General features: G+C 40.5%; 1 protein-coding gene across 1 annotated transcript in view; it reads right to left on the minus strand.

Moving 5' to 3' along the window:
* The window catches only part of PTPRG (protein tyrosine phosphatase receptor type G), a 342,342-nt gene that overhangs the window by 22,432 nt on the left and 301,741 nt on the right, over positions 1 to 18,169 (minus strand). The window contains exon 16 of the mRNA XM_085300014.1: positions 6,481 to 6,572. Within this exon, the coding sequence (XP_085156140.1) occupies positions 6,481 to 6,572 (92 nt within the window). The remainder of the gene's footprint in view (positions 1 to 6,480; positions 6,573 to 18,169) is intronic.

Raw genomic sequence — 18,169 nt, forward strand, 5'->3', positions numbered from 1 at the left:
AGAGACAGCAAATAGCATCTGAAGATCTCCCACAGGAACAGTGTAGATTTTTGTGATAATTTAGCACTAGTATAAACTCTCTGATAGCACTCAGGAGAAAGGTAGCTGGGGAGAGCCTAGACAGAAGGGAAAATAAACAAACTAAAAGGACCGAACACAGCAATAGCAGTGGAGGAATCATAATAGGTGGTTAAAGATTCATGCAAGTGTAAGCAACTCAGAACCAGAGCTGTGCTCATAGCTAACCTGTATACTCAAATAATGTCTACACATGTGAGAGAGCAGAGGACAGTGGAGTAATATTTTCTTGCTMTATCCTGCCCTTCGTTGGGCAGGGAGGTGCCAGTGCCTGAATGAAACCTTGCATTCCCTATGCAGGATTATGGCTCTTTTGAGTGGGATTTCCCAGCAGAAAATTTGGGAGCTATTGCTGAGCTATAATTAATAACAGAGAGCCCAGATGCCTGAGCCCATTTACTGCTTTTCCTCAACTTTACCTGTTAGTTCACAGTATCAGTTTCTTAGGTAGGTCAAGCAGCAAGATAAGAACACAAAACTCCAGGCAGACCCTCTTCTGCACGAAGTCCTTCACCTTCCAGCTTCACAGTGCTACTTCCCTTTAGTTTCAGTACAGCAATAAACAGGCTGAGAATATCCCTAATTATGCCAATTTGGGGGCAGAGCTATAAAACGTTTCCCAGTGCAGCAAAATCTCCAGGGTGCATGTTTTTTAAATGGCATCTCCCTACTGCCAAATTTCTTGGGGGTAGATGCAGTTGGAGCATGTTTCTGATGCAAGCTGGGTCCAAACTAGGAGCGATGCCAGTATAACGACAGAGTGTTTTTAGTCTTAAGAAAAGTGCAAAGCACAGTGCCATCTCAGTCTTAGATGCTGCCCTTCATGAGCGGATAAGATTCTGAGGTCRCTGGTTAAGAAGAGCTAGTGACCCCTGCCCCAAGCAGTGACAACCATGCGAGTAGTGTTAGCTAATCCCTGCCACAYCACTGGAGATACGGATTTACGTTATTTCCTCACATTTCAGGACGTTTAGAAGAAGGTGCCACYGGAGTATAAAGATATTTTCAATTTATGTGATGAGGGAACTAGACAGCCTGCCTCCGCGTTCAGTGAGCCTGTGCAGACTCCAAATTGGCAATGAATCATTATGTTCGCACGGCTGCAGGCAGCAGAAAGGTCTGCGGAGATTGTGTTCACCCACTCTAATCTCTCCTGCAGCAGCACCGACCAACCCACTCCAGAATTAGGGAGCAGGAAAACAACATTGTCTGGTCTCTGAAGTCCAAATRCAGCATTATAGTATAAAACTTCACAGCTAGCTTTGGGGGCAGGGGATGATATCTTGGCTTATTCTTCATTCATATTCTGTTCACAAAACTAATTGTTTTATTTCAATAAGAGGTCAGACCAAGGAGGGGGTGAAAAGAATCGCCACRGGAGGACACACTTCGCACTCTTGCTGATAAAAGAATTTGGAGGGTGCAAGCCCTGTATAATCAGGCTGAGTACTGGGAGAAGAGAGGATGGCAAATGTGACATTAGTTTTTTTTTTAAAAAAAAAGAGATCCAGAAGGGATTTCAGGCACTACTGCCCACTAAATCTGAGTTCTCTTTGGGGCAAACTGCCAAATAAAGAGCAGATTGAGTGTGAAGAGGTCCGTGTGAAGAGGTCCCTGAAGAAGTCCATAGACAGGACAGTCTGCAATAGAACAGTGTATTTGGATTTCCAAAATGTGTTTGAAAAGGTGTCTCACAAAATGTTTCTTAAAAACCTGATCTGTTGTGGAGCAAAAGGAAAAGTCTCCCTATGTACTAAGAGGTTGAAGATGGGACTCACAACCCACGAGTTGTCAGTGTTAGATTTTGCCAGCAAAACTTTACAGGGACCTGCTCTACTCATAAACAGACTGCAAAGGAGACAAAGTGGGTCTGTAATACAAAATTATTCAGGATAATTAGAACAAAAGCTGTTTGTGAAGGGAAGCAGAATATTCTCACAATACTGAGTGGCTGAGTGACAAAATGGCAAATGAAATTCAATGTTGATAAATGCAAAGTGATGTACTTGGGAAAAACAACCCTAACTATACATACACACTGACAGGTTCTCAATTTGCTATTGCCATTCAGCAAAGAGACCTTGGGGTCACAGCTGATAGTTTTCTGGAGGTGTGGGCTGAGTGCTCAGTGGTTGTTAAAAAACAAATAGTACATTAGAAAGGAGGAAAATAGAAAACCAAACAGAAAACATCACTAGGTCCCTGCATAACTCTGCAATAAAGCCAGTCATTAAATACCGTGCACGGTTCTGGCCTTTTCATCTCAAAAAGGATACGGTAAAGTTAGGAAAAAAGTTACAGAGGGAAAAAGTGACCTGAAGCCTGGAAGAGCTCCTCAAACAAACAGATTAAATAGTGCAGACCTCCTCAGTTTTGAAAAGAGATTATTAAAGGGAGATACGAAGAATGTACACAGAATCACGTGTGGCATTTGGGAGGTGATATAAGGATGTACTTTGTAATGCAAGAACTAGGAGGTGCTGAAAGACGCTATTAGGCATGAATTAAAACCAAAAGGAAGTCTGTTCTCGTGGAACAAATCATAGCACTCATTGCCACGGGATGTTTTGGACACCAGAAGTCTACAAGGGTTCAAAAAGCGATTAGAAATTTGCAGAAGAAAGGCCCATCACGGACTATTAAACACAATAATGCTGACACAATTTTTGGCTGGGCAACGACCAGATACGACCCCTGGCTCGGGAAGCCTCCCAGTCTTTGCACAGTCTTGCCACTGTGCACACAGGGCAGACGAGCCACCAAACCCCAGCTCAAGGATGCGCTGCAAAAATGTGGCACCTCACCTCATCTGCCAGAGGACAARTCTGCTGGAGCTGTCTGCAAGAGCAATCCAAAAAGCTTCTTGAACTTTTATCGTTATTAGGTTGACTGATTCCAAGCTGGAGTTCAAAGAATTAGATGAGAAACCAGCACTGACAACCCACGATTGTGAACTTTATTTTAAAAAGCTGTTTGTTGTTCAGTATTAAATTGAGCCTTACATTTCTAGTTTATATCAAATATTGAAAATTCATTGGACTCAAAGGAAAGCTCTACAATTCTGTATATGCAAGAAAGTCTAGCTATCACCAAACAATAAAGCTGGCTACTTGCATCATGATTCCCSAAAGGGAGTAAGATTCATTTTGGAATTACTTTCCAGAGAGAGACTTTTGAGTTTGAAGTCCTTTTTTTCCTCTGTACATAAAATGCTTCCTAAGCACACTCACAAAATATTTAGCTGTAATTACACTTCATTTTAAGGGGAGGAGAGAGGGAGTAGTTATATAATTTACTTTCAAAGGAATCTTCTTCATGTAAAAAACAACTCAATGCAACCCGCAACATGCTGCCAAAAACACAGGAAGAAACGTACCCCYAAACTAGCAACAAACAAATGGACAATTTTTACCTTCTACATATGGCAGATAATGTTTGCTCCTAGCTTACTCTTTCCCTTCTAAGATTCAACTGAAAAACTTCATGCTACAGGAAATTTTTAAGATATTTTGGATGCTTTTTTTCATATGAAAAAATGCTATGTGCTTGCTATCTTTGGGACAACTTATTTATTCTATAGTATTGCTCAATTTTTTTTTCAGCATCTCCTTGTCTTCCTCTTCTCTTCTCTTGTTAGATGTAAAAAGTAGGGTTTTTCCAAAAGCCTGCATGCCTTCAGAACTGCAGACCGCTTTACAGAAGTTCCTTGGTAGGAAGGGCTTGGGGGGGATCACTGACACCGCGTGCGCACACCCAATCCCCAGCAGTATGCACGCGATCCAAATCAGGTATCAGCACACGCTCCCATCCCTGTTAAACCAGCAAGACTTCACGACGAGGAGTTCATGCTGCTTTTTCGGTATTACGTGCAAGAACGGGGACAGCTGTCCTGGCAGAAAGTCAGAGTGGTGTGGGCAGACAAAACCTGATCCAGGATAAAGTCTGCTGGTACCGCAGGAACCTGCTAACATGTGATTTTACACAGATTTGAATGTGCAGCATGAAGTTGCACCCACTCTGCGTTTTGAATGAGGTCCCTGTGGTATTCTTCATCTCAGGCTAGCAGCCCCGTAACACTGGATTTTCTGTTTCAGCTGGAATCCCACTGCTTTTCTCTAAAACACCAGCTAAGCTTCACTGTATCTGGCAGATATGATACCAGCAGATAGTATGCCATGGCTGGGTCTGATCATACAYGGTCTACCGCTAGCCGCTTCTAATAGCTGCTGTACGCATGTAACCTCAGGCTCCCATACCCCTCAGCCACTTTCAAAATTGGGATCCTGGTTTCTGAGCCAGTTTAGGCACCTGAGAAAAGAAGTTACCTATGGGGTGTGGGGAAAATCCCAGGTTCACCCTCCAGCCCCATCACTGTGGACCATGAGGGAGAAGAAAATCGAGCCCGCAAGTTGTCGGCAACAAGAGGGAGCTAGACCATTTATCCCAGACAGTGACCCTTGTGCTCCCATTCCTTCTCCTTACGCTCCGAAAAGGAGATTTCATCTAGTCTTTACAAAGCCGAGAACTCAGCTATAGAGAAATACATTCGGAGTGGCTATACTGTCTTCCTTCAAAGGAGACACTCCAAATTTTAAGCCAGCAGGAGAACCAAATTTGGTGTGCGAGTGCAGGTGGAGGAGGTTAACTTCCCCTCAGAGGGGACCCTGGACTCCCCAGAAGAGAACTAATTGGCTAAAACGAGCTCTCCGGACTAGCCGCCACGGCATGGCAGTCACGGTAGGGAGCTCCAGAAAGAAGGGAAAAATAGGGCTATTAGAGCAACGTTTTTCTTTGCTAAAACATGGGCAGAAGGTGTCCAACATTTGTTAATAGCAGTGATTTTGCAACAGCTGAAGCAAAGCCTGCTTAAAGCCAGACCAAGTTTACAGATGTGTTGCTGATTATTTTGAATAATTAAATGGTGTAAAACCCAGCTGTGATGAATAGCACCAGGGTCGCAATTCATAAATAATTGAGAAGAGTGAGTTGCATTTGATCATCCTGATCAAATTCTGCTCTCTGGAGAATAAATGTTTGTCCTGAATACCATCAACATTGTTAAATGCCTCAATATTCCTGCTCAGCCATCCAGCCAGCAGTCAATTGAACTAAATCACTTTAACACCTTACACATTTGACTTCCTCATGAATACAAAATGTTTCTAACTTACACAATGGTTTTTAGGCATCAGACAAAGCAGCTACTCTTTATAGACAGTAACCAAACAGCAACAATAAATGTTTTAAATGACCCCATTAAAAACAATTCCTGCATACAGTCTTGTCTTTACTGCAGCAAGCAAAGAAGCTGTAGGTATTCAGCCACCTATTTTCTTTCATTGCCTTGTTTATAAGCTTAGCTGCCCCTGTGATTCACATGCATAATGCAAACGCATCTTTCGCAGGTGGGGAAGCTCCATACAGTTTGCTGGGGTTCCTTCTGCTTGTCAATACTCCCAAAAGTTCAGCATGTGACTGTGATTAGACTACCTGAAAGAAATGCCTAAAAGCTAGCCAAGGAATACTGGCTTGTGTTTTTTTAGGCAGTGACTTATACAGACTTTTCTCATAATGTGTAATGTTTATTTACCATGCATGGACAAGACAGGTTGGGTAACCCAGGGGCAGAAAAAGGTTGCACTTTGTTGGAATTGCCTCAAATTTATAGCAGCAGAGGTCAGAGCCTGTCCTAAATAGGTAACAAGTCACAAACTTTAAAACAGTCGTATTAAGTAAAGACTACTAGCCAAGTCCTGAAGCCTTTCTCCTTGGTTTTACTTGAACAAAAATAGCAATGACTTCAATGACAATCTTTTCTGCTCAAACAGAGGATGAACAAGGAGTATAGGAACCGACCCATCAGGAACTGGAGGTGGCAGCCATAGCTTGGGGGCTTCATAAATGGCCAAATTCTGTTACTCTATATGGAGTGCTATTTTGCTCCTTTTGGTTACTCAAGGTAACACTTTACTCTCTACTCAGTGTGACTAAAGAAAGCAAATTCTGTGCCAAAATGAGTAAAATAAGCTTCAGGTTATGTATAACAGAAGCATGGGGTTAAAAACAACTCCTTGTATCACCATATCTTTCCTTGGGATTGCAGGCAGCTTTTCCAATTTAACACAAACCCTGATAAGTACCTCCTGGAGGTATTAACTAGTTCTAATAGAAAGCTACCTTAGATCCTTGCTCTGTGATGGTTAGAAACCACCTATAAGTGTCCCGTCTCAGCTTACCTGTATCTGGTAGAAAATTGGTATTTCCCTTTTTCTTCTCATACATTTGAGCATCACATTTACCTCTGCCATGACAGCATCACACAGATGTCACAAAGCCCCTTACTATCAATAAGGAATTAAATTTAGGAGAACACCATTTTACCAGTGGATCATTAAATCATACCTCAAAGTCTTCTGAGAACCCATGCTGGTTATTAGAATACAGCTCACTGATGTGTTTAACGAACTGCTTGACTGGAATTGCTTCCATATCATCTGTAGAAAGAGAGATTCAGAGTTGTTATTTGTCTCAGATGTAAAATTTCAAGATCTATGCTATCATCTGCAAACTCTGGAGACAAAGCATTCGCTTAGTATCACCTGGATCTGAGTTCCTAGGGGCAGAGCTAGTTCAATATGCAGTAATAAAAAATCTTGATGAATCTGGTTAATATTGAGGAAACTCTTCACATTATATTTCTAATTCTAAGCCTTGCAAATACAGAATCTGGCAATCTGTTCCCTGTGATGCTTATTTACAAGTCCAACAGAAGTTCCAAGATCATCAAGTTCATATACAGTTTGAAGACAGCTGTGGATGGGATGAAGGGCCCTTTTCTTACCCATCATTTTAGAAAAACAGAAAAGACACAAAATATGAAGGTACAGTTGATAATTGCTCCCATTAAGTTTTTACCAGACTGAGCAGAGACCCAGGCTTCTCTCCTGGAACAGACAAATTTCTGACTTTTTCCTTTTTATATAACAATATAGTATCCAAACAAACCTACCATGAAATCATCTCTGTGCAAAAGAACAGGCAACACAACACCCCCACTAATTTGAGYTTTCTCTCATGCCAGACACCATTCATAACATTGAATATGCATTCCACTGGACCATTTGTTCTTGCTCAGCATAGTGCAAATTCTACTCAATATATCAATAAATCATCCACAAACATTTTCTTGAAAGAAAGAAATCAAAAGCTTGAATTAAAGACAACCAAGACTGTTTTAAGCACCTGGAACTCTGGGTAGTTTCTAATAAAAGTGAGATGTAGGAATATTGTCTTATTTCGCTCTGTCTCAGAAAAAAGAAGTCTAGACATTGTTATAACCACACTGCAGTTGGTGAAAACACTGTGCTTGCCAAGATTCATTAGTTAATATTTTCAGTCTGGCATTTAGAAAATGTAAATTGCTATACAACTGTGATTACTTTCAGCATGTGAAATAATCTATCGCCTGATGGCTACTATTGTCYGATAGTGTGATTTTATGGCAATATTCTGGTATTTATGTATCCCATTTAATATTCTTCTGAAGATCACATGCAGTTTATGTTTACTCCCAGTAATTCAGTGGTGTATTTTTGCTTCCATTTAGCAGCCATATGGTTTGGTGCTACAGCTGCATTATAATCTGGATTCTTTTCCTTTTAAAGACCTACATTATGATAGAAAAAATCCAAATATTTCTACAGATACTTAGCAAAATTTAACGATAAATAAATAGATGTGACATTTACTGTATTCAGAGTGAAAGATCTTTGGCAGCTAAAACCTCTAAGCTGTCACATATGCTTTTCTTAGCAAAGGGTATGAAGATCTGTATGTGTAAATGAGGTTCTACTTTGGCAAGAATTTTATAGATCCAGTCCTGACAATCTGATTTCTCTGCAGCTGATGGCTGTTAATATTGACCATGTCATTACTTCTCTACTCTTATTTTATCAGGTAACGCTCCAGGGTGGCTTATTGCATCTATTGACATTTTCAGATTTCAATCAGCTTCTTCTATTTTATTTACAAGAGGCAATTGTTGAAGATACGTTTGCAATCTGATCACCTCCCAATATAGTAATGCTACTTTAATTAGCCACATGCTCATTTACTGAATAATAAAGAATTCCAAACATTTGACAAGTGTATGCTCATTTTAGTAAAAAGCTGCAGCATGCAGAAATGCTGGCACTCTACAATATTTAAGTGCTAACATTTATTCTATGTAATATTGAGAATATCATCATCTGATAACAACATACATATTACTATTTTTGCAGCCAAGACACTCAAATGGAATGATCTATAGGAACAGCAGTCTGTAGCAAGAGCCTGTAAAACTATTGTTCCCCTCCTGAAAAGTAGCCCACATATCCTTAAYTTTCTTGAAAATAACTTGTGCTATGATAGCAATTTCACATACTGTCACAAGAAAAGTTTCATAGCTGTTATTTGTTTTCTTTTCTTGAGTAGAGTCTAGCTCAGCTGAGACCAACTGAGATCAGGGACTCACTGCAGCAGACCAAAGTGTCCAATTTAATTTTGCAGAAGGCCAAATTTAATTTTAATTGTGATCTGTGAGCCAAGAAATAAATTAAAGATAACGTACTCTCCAGTCCATTGAGCTCTCACCAATTTCAAGGATGGGTCTGCACCACAGATCCATGGCAAAATATGGTTAGTTTTCTTTCATCATCATCACTGCGTGGTGGCAGTATCTCTCTACCTTTATAGCTACTGCTTATTCTCTTCTTCATTGTTCACTATCCTTTATTTTTTCTCCTTCCTTTTTSCTCCTCTGCCTTTTCTCTTCTACAGCCACTCCCAATTCCTTTCAGAAGCTTTAGCTTTATGCAGTTTTTACCCTATTTGATAAYAGGGCAACAATTAAGCAGCAAATAAATTAAATAGTAAATAATGTTGATATATGAGCTCACTGGGAGAAAGGCACTTATGCTGCTGAAGCTGCCTATAAACTCAGGAAAACCATGCTGGAGCAAACACAATTATTTGGTCTTTGGAAGAATAACAGCAGAAACCACAAAAATTAGGAACTGAATCAATGCTTATGCTTTTCAGCCTTTAAATTGCTGGGATAATGTGGTCCTACCGACTGTGCGAGATCAGGCAGGTGCCACGCAGAAGCTGGGGGAAGCATCCCTCAGTGGTCCCAYGTGGTCGAGGATGGGCAACCAGTAGCAAGCAGGATGCTGCTGCTTCTCTGACTGATCTCTGAGCCCCTTTCCTGACGGTCAYGGTGGGAGGAGAAGTGGTACGTAACGCATAGCGCATTGCACTAACCAAGGGAGCAGAAACGCATTAAGGTAATTTGGGCCTGTATTTTTCTAGTAGTGACCCTCAACCCCACACTCCTAGTCGAGAACACAAATTACTCTAGTTGGGGTGTGTGTGTGTTTAGCTATGGGTAGCTTGTCAAATCTCAGCTGAAATATCTACTAACATACTCAGCACTCCTGGATGATACCGGCTCTGATGGTATATGAAGATAATCTTAACCTTCCCTAAGAAAACCAATAGATGTAGCTAGATGCACAGAATATGCTTTTCCTTGCAGAATCTGCAGTCCGAAGGCTTTGGTTAAGCCTCTCTTCCATCTGAAGACAAATGGACTTCAATGACAATAATTCTTTAAGTCGATTGAAGAGATTAATGGAATCCTATAATGGCTAATTAAGAGCTCTAACAGTTGTTCAGTGCATATTGCATTTTGCACCATATACTTTTTCTCATCTGGAGACCAGAGTGACATTTGATATTGTCAGGATGATGCTTACATTTTGTGAGACTTACTCATTATTCAAAGGGAACAGGGAAATGTTTTAATAACATACCTTCACCTCTAACACTGCACAAATAATTACAGTTCTGTCCAGTTTGGGTTTGGCCATCTGTTATACAAGTGTAAATAAAATGATTCTGGATTTACATTACTATAAAATATGAGCTGAACCTGGCACCATACTTGCACAGTAACCCTTTGGGTTATGCAGAGAAAGAAGTAACATTAGGTGGATGGGGCAGAAGTCCCCAGGACACCAGTATTTATAATCAGAGCCTACTGAAGCTGACAAGTGGCAATGCATTTCATTACTATGCTAGATATTTAAAATTTAGGTGCAGTTCTCATCTTCACTTGCTAGTCCAAGAGGAGCAGCTGAGACGAATAACAAAAGCACAATACTGAAGGGGAGTATAATGCAAGTCACTTCCTGCCGCAAAGGCAAAATATGAGGAAGACAGTCATATCTTCAAAAAAAGAAGAGAAAAACCTTTCCTTGCACCTCATTTTCTATGAATTGGCAATAGATGAAGGATGCAGAATATGTGATGCATTCTTTCAGAAGGTAGCTAACCTTCAAAACAAGCCCAAAGTATATAGAGGCAATAAAGTTAGTACAGGGTTACATTTAAAGTCTGGATAATTAGTAATCCTACCAAGAAGGATTTCCCTCTACTTCCTACTTAACAAGCTGCCTCTGTAATGTTAAAGCAATCGGGGTCAATTTTAAGAGAAAAACGAGATAACATATCAGAGATGGCATTTCCACATAATAAGATCTCAGATTCAATTTGATTCATTTACAGCCAGAGAGTTCACTGGATGGTTTAGTGGTACTGGATTGGAATAGAAAGATTTGAGTAAGGAATTAATCCAGAACATCAAAAAACTAAGTGCTCCCTCATATTACCTTTGCCTAGTTTGGTGTTTTGGTGTTTCTGAAGACCAGCTGTTTGACACATATAAAGAAGAATTAATAAAGATTCACCCATGCTTTTCATTCTGTTTACAAATGCTTCCCATTTTCAGCTAGTATTTTACTAATCTGCTGAAGTCCAATGTCCTCCCTGTATCTCATGTCTTACTTTTGAAAGCTTTTCCTGTTTGTTTGTGACTGTACTTCAGTCCCTCATCTGGAAGATCGCCTGCATTCATGTGCAGTGGCTGTCATGTGGCTTGGCTCAGCTGCTCAAACAGCAGCCGTGTATACTCACTGCACCATTCAGCATCCTTGTGCCACTCCTTGCATCTCCAAAGCACCTCCATCCATTTTCAGCCTGCTTTTCACAGGTGGCTTAAGCCAAAGGACAAGGTGCTTCCACCCACTCCCTCTTCCCTGCCTGTGTGGCTGAGCACTGAACTGAATGAGCTTGCTGATCTGGCTAATTAATCTAGAAAATGATTAGTTGATTTCCAGGAAGCAGAAAGAAGGATTAGCTGTCAATTGGACAGATGGGTTAATCCTACTCATTGCCATGTGAAATGGTGAGGCGACGGGGGAGACCGCCCTTTCTGACAGCAGGACAAACCTAAATTGGCTAAGTGCCAATCATGAAACCACCATTAGCAACATTAATCCTGGAGCATTCACCCTCAACAGTGTGTCCTCACAGTTCTCATCTTCAGCAAAAAAATTTTCCAGAGTCTAGAAAGCAATATCCTCCAGCAGGCTCCTAGTGGGATTGGATTTAACCTCTAAGCTTGCAGAAAAATAACCCATCTGACTTCATAACCCCACTCCGGGAACTGTTGTCCCACATCCACAGCATTCAAGTGCCTTCTGTTCCCAGCAGCATGCTTTTTTGTTTGTTTGTTTTTGTTTGTTTGTTTGTTTGTTTACTGCTCCTGGGTTTTATTTACCCCAATCTGTGTTGTTCATGAACTTTTCCTTTTAAACAGGAGGATGCAGAACAGAACTCCTGCAAGCAGCTGCAACAGTCGGCACCAACATTTAGGACCTATGTTACTCGTAACTGAGTCTCACAACCATTCTATAATGTACACTATATGTCAGATTGAATGCAGGTTGCAGAGCAAGAGTAAAAGCATGCTTTAAAGAAAGCACTGCAGCAGAAATAACCACGTGGATTGCAGCTCCAGCAGACTCACATTTCCATAGCCAGAAATGGGGCTCTCGCAGCCCAGATTTAAATAGGATCTACACAGCTGTACCATGCAATGTCAGAGTACACACAACACACACTACTAAATGAGGATGCTAAAGCCCCAAGAAGTCTCCATCTGGGCTGTCTCTAGAAAAGCTGCTGATCATAAAGAATATTGCAAGGCTAGTGCAGAAATAACAGCACATCCTTGGATGAAATTCAGCCCCGCTAGAGGTTACTGAAAAACTCCCATCAGCTTCAGTAAGGTCAGGTGTCCACCTTGTACACAGAAGCTTAGACTAAAGCTCTAAACATACAGGTTGTGAGTATACCATGAAGCACATACATGAGGGAGAGAAGCTTCACAGGCAGCTCCAATTTTGGCACTTATTGAATGTGGCCTGTTTGAGCTGCCCGCACTCAAGCTAATACACAAATAATTCCAGGTATATAGATGGGTGGCCCCAGTTTTCTTCCAGCAATTTTAGGTTTAATGCATTCGTATCATGGGCATTTTTACAGCCAGGGCCTTCAACTCTGTGAAAAACTGTCTTTCTTTTTCAACTATTTAAAATAAGAATGCAAAAGAAGAGCTTGCATTTTATGTGGAATAATTAATTTTTCTGACTGATCACACTTCTTGCTGTATAAAAATTGCCAGAAAGATAAGAACAGTTTTATTTGTACTAATTATAGTACAAATAATTATAGTACAATATTTGTACTAAATAGTTTTATTTGTGCATAAGTACTAATTAATTTAAGATAAAATAAAGTCAAAAAAAATCTTAGTATCAATAACATATCTGCTTTCTGCGGAGATTGTGTCTGCATAACTAATAAAATGGCAAAACAGTAGGTTTATTTCTAGGAGCTCAAATTACTTGCTGAAAGCCCTTCATCCTCTGAAGTCAGTGACCTCAACAGTTAAGATAAATTATAAATTAAAATAAATTAAGATAAATTATGAATTGCTGAGAATTAATTATTGGGGACATTATTCCTCATTAATGTTCACATTTTTATTATTATGTGTTTATCAAGTACTGCTTTTAATAAAAACACCTTTCAAAGGGAAAAAGCAAGAAAAATGCTATGAATATATTTGAGAGTGTCCTGGATAGGTGGGCATGTTGAAAGAAAAACATAAAATTCAAAAAATTCTTTTCAGCAAGATAATTATTATCTATTTATTATAATCAAGTCAAATGAACAGAAGGGTAGGTTTCTGATAAAGCACACACAAAAAAGCAGAATATGAAAAATCACCTGCGTAATATTGTAGCTACATTCATCTCTCTTGCTTCAAGATTTAATCTACTGCTATGCTATTARCCATGTGTCAGTCAGAAATATAAAGATGTTAATGATAAGATTTTATATGTGTCAAAATAAAAGCTCAGTTTAAATCTGCTTGTACAAATCCTAGATTAGRTTATCATTAATTATAAAGGCAACAGCAATGCAGTTCTTGCCTTTAAGCAAAAAGGAATGGACCCAAAAAACCAATTTCAGTCCAACAGAATGAAATAATGTTAATTTTCCTTTAGCACAGACATTAAATATGATTTTATTTGGTATCGCCTGCTAAGTAACTCAACTCAGATTTCCAGCCTCAGGTCCCAGMTGTGCCATCAATTACCCACAGGCCTTCTATGTAAGCACACAGAGGTGCAACTTCACAGGATGGGCAAGAGCTCTCTCTGGTCATCTGATGGCTTTCAGAGAAGAACCTGTCCTAAAAATCTCTACACTTGGCACAGCCACCAGGAGAGCATGTGTTTTGGAATGATTCAGACAACTCCTGAAGCCCTAATTACAAGTACCACAATTAGGAGGGGATACTATACCACAAATTCCCCAGTGTGCTGTAGGAGCAGGGTTGGTAGCAGAGGAAAAGCGAGGTGGATGTTCCTTAAAACACCTTGATATTTTCTTGGTTTCAAAGGGTGGCTGTGTTTGCGATACTGCATTCATGACTTTAACCGAAACTGAAGATAGGTACAATTCACAATATGGTGCTGGAATATAAATCCACAGGGAGCAGAAAGCAGCTGTAAAGTCTTAAACAGCTGAAGAACACTATCTCTGTGCTTAATGAACAGCTTCATGTTCTTGAGAAATAAGTCCTCAGTTGTAGCKAGTACTTTTCCTGGTGCCTAGCCAGGCTCTAGCACAGAGGATCACTCTGTTCAGCACACTGTCACTGCTGGCCACAGGCTGGCCATGGAGGCATCCTGGTGCTCATATTTAGGTCTTTGGATGCAATCTGAGCCAGTCACATCCCAGTAGAAAACAATAACCATACCAAGCCTCCAATAAGGACCTGCAATTTCTTTGTCAAATGAGTACGATCATTTGTACAATATTTTAAAGGAAATGGTCCATCACAGGGCRGAAGACATTAGAAGTGAAGATGCTGTGCTTGTAGAAAACACACTAAAGTCTAATCACATTCACCAGGAAAGGGKCAAGGGAACTGGGGTTATCATATGTAACCACAGAACCATTGTATATAACCATGGAATAAGGTAGAAACTCACAGTTTCAAAGATCTTTTAAATCAGAAGATTTAATAGAAACTAACAATTAATAAGATGGATGCTTTATGGGACTGGTTCTTGTAACCATGATACAGGGAAAYGAAGAAGAGTCATGACTGCACTGGCCTTCACACCCTTACATGACAACATGAGGTGGTCAAGACACTTTCTCACTACAACACATCCGGCTACTTCAGAATTTTCTAGGCTCATGCACCCACATGGAATCATTCCTAAAGATGCAAGAGAGCGTTTCCCCCACAGATTCTGCCACTAGCTRCTTTAAAATACACTATTCAGAAACTCCAGCAGTAGTTACAAAATGAATCTACTGCCATTTAAATCTGAAACTGCATGCACCTTGAATCAAGAACTGGGAAGTATTCCTGAGTTTTATAGTCTAGACAAAGCTGAAATGACTGGCATCACATCTGAGACATTTAACTTATACTAAAAATGGTGAAAGACGTCTGGAATAACATGCTAAAAGAATCAGCTGCATCAGCCAGCCAGCCATTCCGCTCTTTATGAGCCATGTTTCCCTGGACTGTGGTCAAGACTACGCACAGTTCTGAGTTTTGCCATAGGGTCAAGCCTCAGGTATCTCTGCACTGATCTCACCAACAACCAGTCCTGCTAACATCAGTGCCAAAATGCCTGTTGTGCCCATGGRCCCRGGCAAGGAACCGTTAAAGCCACAGYAAGCTCCAGAACAATTCATYGCCCAAGAGCAGGAAAGCTCTAAAACAAAGACTAGGAAGAGGATGGTAGTAAAAGTAGAATTTTTGCTAACCTTAGTATTYGATATCATCTAAGTTACATGGTGGTGCACTTCTGCATTGCTTTACTGGAGCAGGTCTTGTGACAAGTAGCACAAAGGAAGACTGATGGGGCTTCATTTTGTTCTGTGGTGTTGCAAGACATACAGGTCTGCATCCATGACTGTGCTGTTATTCTTATTTCCTGAATCTACCACAMAGGATCAAGGCCAGAAACTCTATACCAAGATACTAATCTGACTAGGAAAAAAAACAAAAAAAAAAAGAATGGGAACAGGAGCTGGTTTAGTGAGAGTGAGACGTTGCCAAGCCTGAATGTTTATAGTGAAGAGATCCATGCAAAATGATGTGGATATGGCCAAAATTAACGGAGTGTAGAGGCAAGACAGAGAATATGGAGAAATAATTTTGTTCAGTTGAAAGTCCAGGGAGTTTCAGAAGTCTGTCATTGATTACAGATGCATTACTGTCAGGCATAAGGCTTATGTGAGTTAAGATTTATACCTCAGTTGTAATATCCAGTGGGTGACTCAGTTAATGATATCTCCTTTGTCCTGTGTTTCTCTAGATCAAGCAGAGCAGATAATTATGAATAATGATAATGATTTGGGTCTCAGAGCAAATTTGCATAGATAAGCACATGCCTATGGGTGATGTGGCTTCATGCACAATAATTAAGCACGTAGGCCATGGGAAGTGAAATAGAAAATGGGTAAAATTATTCCTTTACCAGCTGATTTTTTAGATTGCAGATCTGCTAAGTTGTAGTATATAGTTATCGCAGGTAGCTGGGAGATTAGAGTTCCTGGAGCTGAGGAAACGGAGGGTACATCTAAACAGGAGAGCAGAACATGGTGTAGTAGGAAACATGAAAGCTACCTCAGAGCACGTCGGTACGTCAGCAGAGCAGAGTGGCTGCATGCAGTGATACCAGCACAACTTCGGCAACCTCTCAAGCTGCATCAGGACGACACTGCAGCTCGCTCCCCCGGACCTGGCAGAGCTACCCTGCACCTGAGCCAGGACTAGCCAACCCAAAACCTAGCTCAGCTCTCTCCAACTGACGTCTCACTGCGTGCTGTAGATGGGCCCTGGCAAATCTTTTAAACGTTTTTAGACACACTGCTCTCAATTGCCATCAGTGTGGCTGCTCATACATAATTGAGAATGGAAGTCAGTCTACTGAATTCTAGGCAATAGATGCATGGTTCCACAGGCACCATTTACACATARTTTTTAAGAAGGTATTGCCTAGGGGATCACAAGCTAATAAGGTTACTTCGAAGAACTTGATTTTGTTAAAATGTCACTTGTATTTTACTTCTAGGATCAATATAGCAAGTAAGATTTTATTGCATTCTCTGGTAGTTTCCAGAAGCAAAATTCAAAAGCTTATTGTTTCATCAGTTGGGATCAATTCAAGGGAGAATTTTGCTATTTAATGTTTTCAAGGAACTCCAGAGGGCTGCCTACATGACAGCAGCAGCTGATGTCACTGAAGAGTTGTCGTTTAAGTAGCAGGTTGGTTGGTGGAAACAGGCCTTTATTGTATCTACAGATGGGGACAATGTTTAGGAGAGCTTCAAGATCTTTTAGTGCTGTGTATCACAACTTTGGAAAAAGTCTACATAGCTTGAATTTATCTCCAATAAATTTGAGCCTAAATACTGACCAAAGAAACTTCCTGTATACTAAATACAGACAGAGAGAGGCACTTCCATGGAATGATTTGACTTTTGATACTTTCAATAGCTTTGCTGTTGGTGCAAAGATCTTTGAGTTCATCAACTCATTCATTCTCTCTTAAGGCCCTCTTGGCACAATTCAGCTTCAGATTAAAACAACTCCATTTAGATGTCTATATGCAGGCATCAAAACATCTGTTATGTCCACAGAAGTTTAGTCATTAGAGTGGGAATCAGACGGCTGAATTCACCTTTGCATCTGACTAAACCTCTTTCCAAGGCCTAGCTCCTCGCATGCCTTAGAGCTGATCAGCATCACTGCAGATTTTTGACAACAAAGACAACTTCTCAAGCAGTCTTGCAGCACTTGCTCAGCAGGTCCCTTAAGTTGCAGTGCTCATTACCAGATGTGAATAGCTCTTTCTCAGCAGGACAGAGTCTGAACAGAGCATAGACTGTACTGCAGTGACATTGTATCAATCCTGAAGCTGCAGTGGTCCAACAGTTTGGCTTGTTCCAGTTATGGGAAGATGTCCCCAAATGGTAATTTTCTTTAGTTCTTGGCAGCTTGATCTCACACACAAGAACGGTTGCTGGAGAAGCACTAATGGATGTGCAGGCCTTATGGTACCTGCCACTGATACTGTTTTAATGGCACTTCTGCAGCTTCTATTACCATTTATATGAGTGCCTTCTGGTCTTCAATGGACTGATCTTCAAAACCTACCTGTGAGGTAGGAAAGAACCACTGTCTAGACTAAACAGACTGCAGACCTTAAAAGATGGACCTTTCTGCATGTTTCTTTGTCTAAGAAAGTTTCTTATCACTTACAATAAATATTTTAAATTGGCCAAAGAGACTTCTCTCCAATGACAGCATTTCTCTTCCCCTACTGCCTTGTGCTCACAATTCCCCCGGTTTAGATACTGCTCTGTAGAGAGTCCAATTTAGTYTCCCCTCCCCTTCCTGGCAAGCTCCAAGGAAAGTATCAATGTGAAGACRAGAGTAGGCATGATGGGACCATTGCACTGATTGCTAAAAGCATCACGGAATCATTTCTTCTGAACTCACAGTAAGAACAACAGAGTTTTCCAGCTACTTGGGTTCTTTTTCAAAAACTCATCTCAAATTGTCTAAAACTGAAACATCCCATCTCATGTTACTCAAAGAAGAATG

This window comes from Rhea americana, unplaced genomic scaffold (assembly GCF_003343005.1).
Source record: "Rhea americana isolate MKP2758 unplaced genomic scaffold, rheAme1 scaffold_16, whole genome shotgun sequence".
In the NCBI taxonomy this organism is placed as follows: domain Eukaryota; kingdom Metazoa; phylum Chordata; class Aves; order Rheiformes; family Rheidae; genus Rhea; species Rhea americana.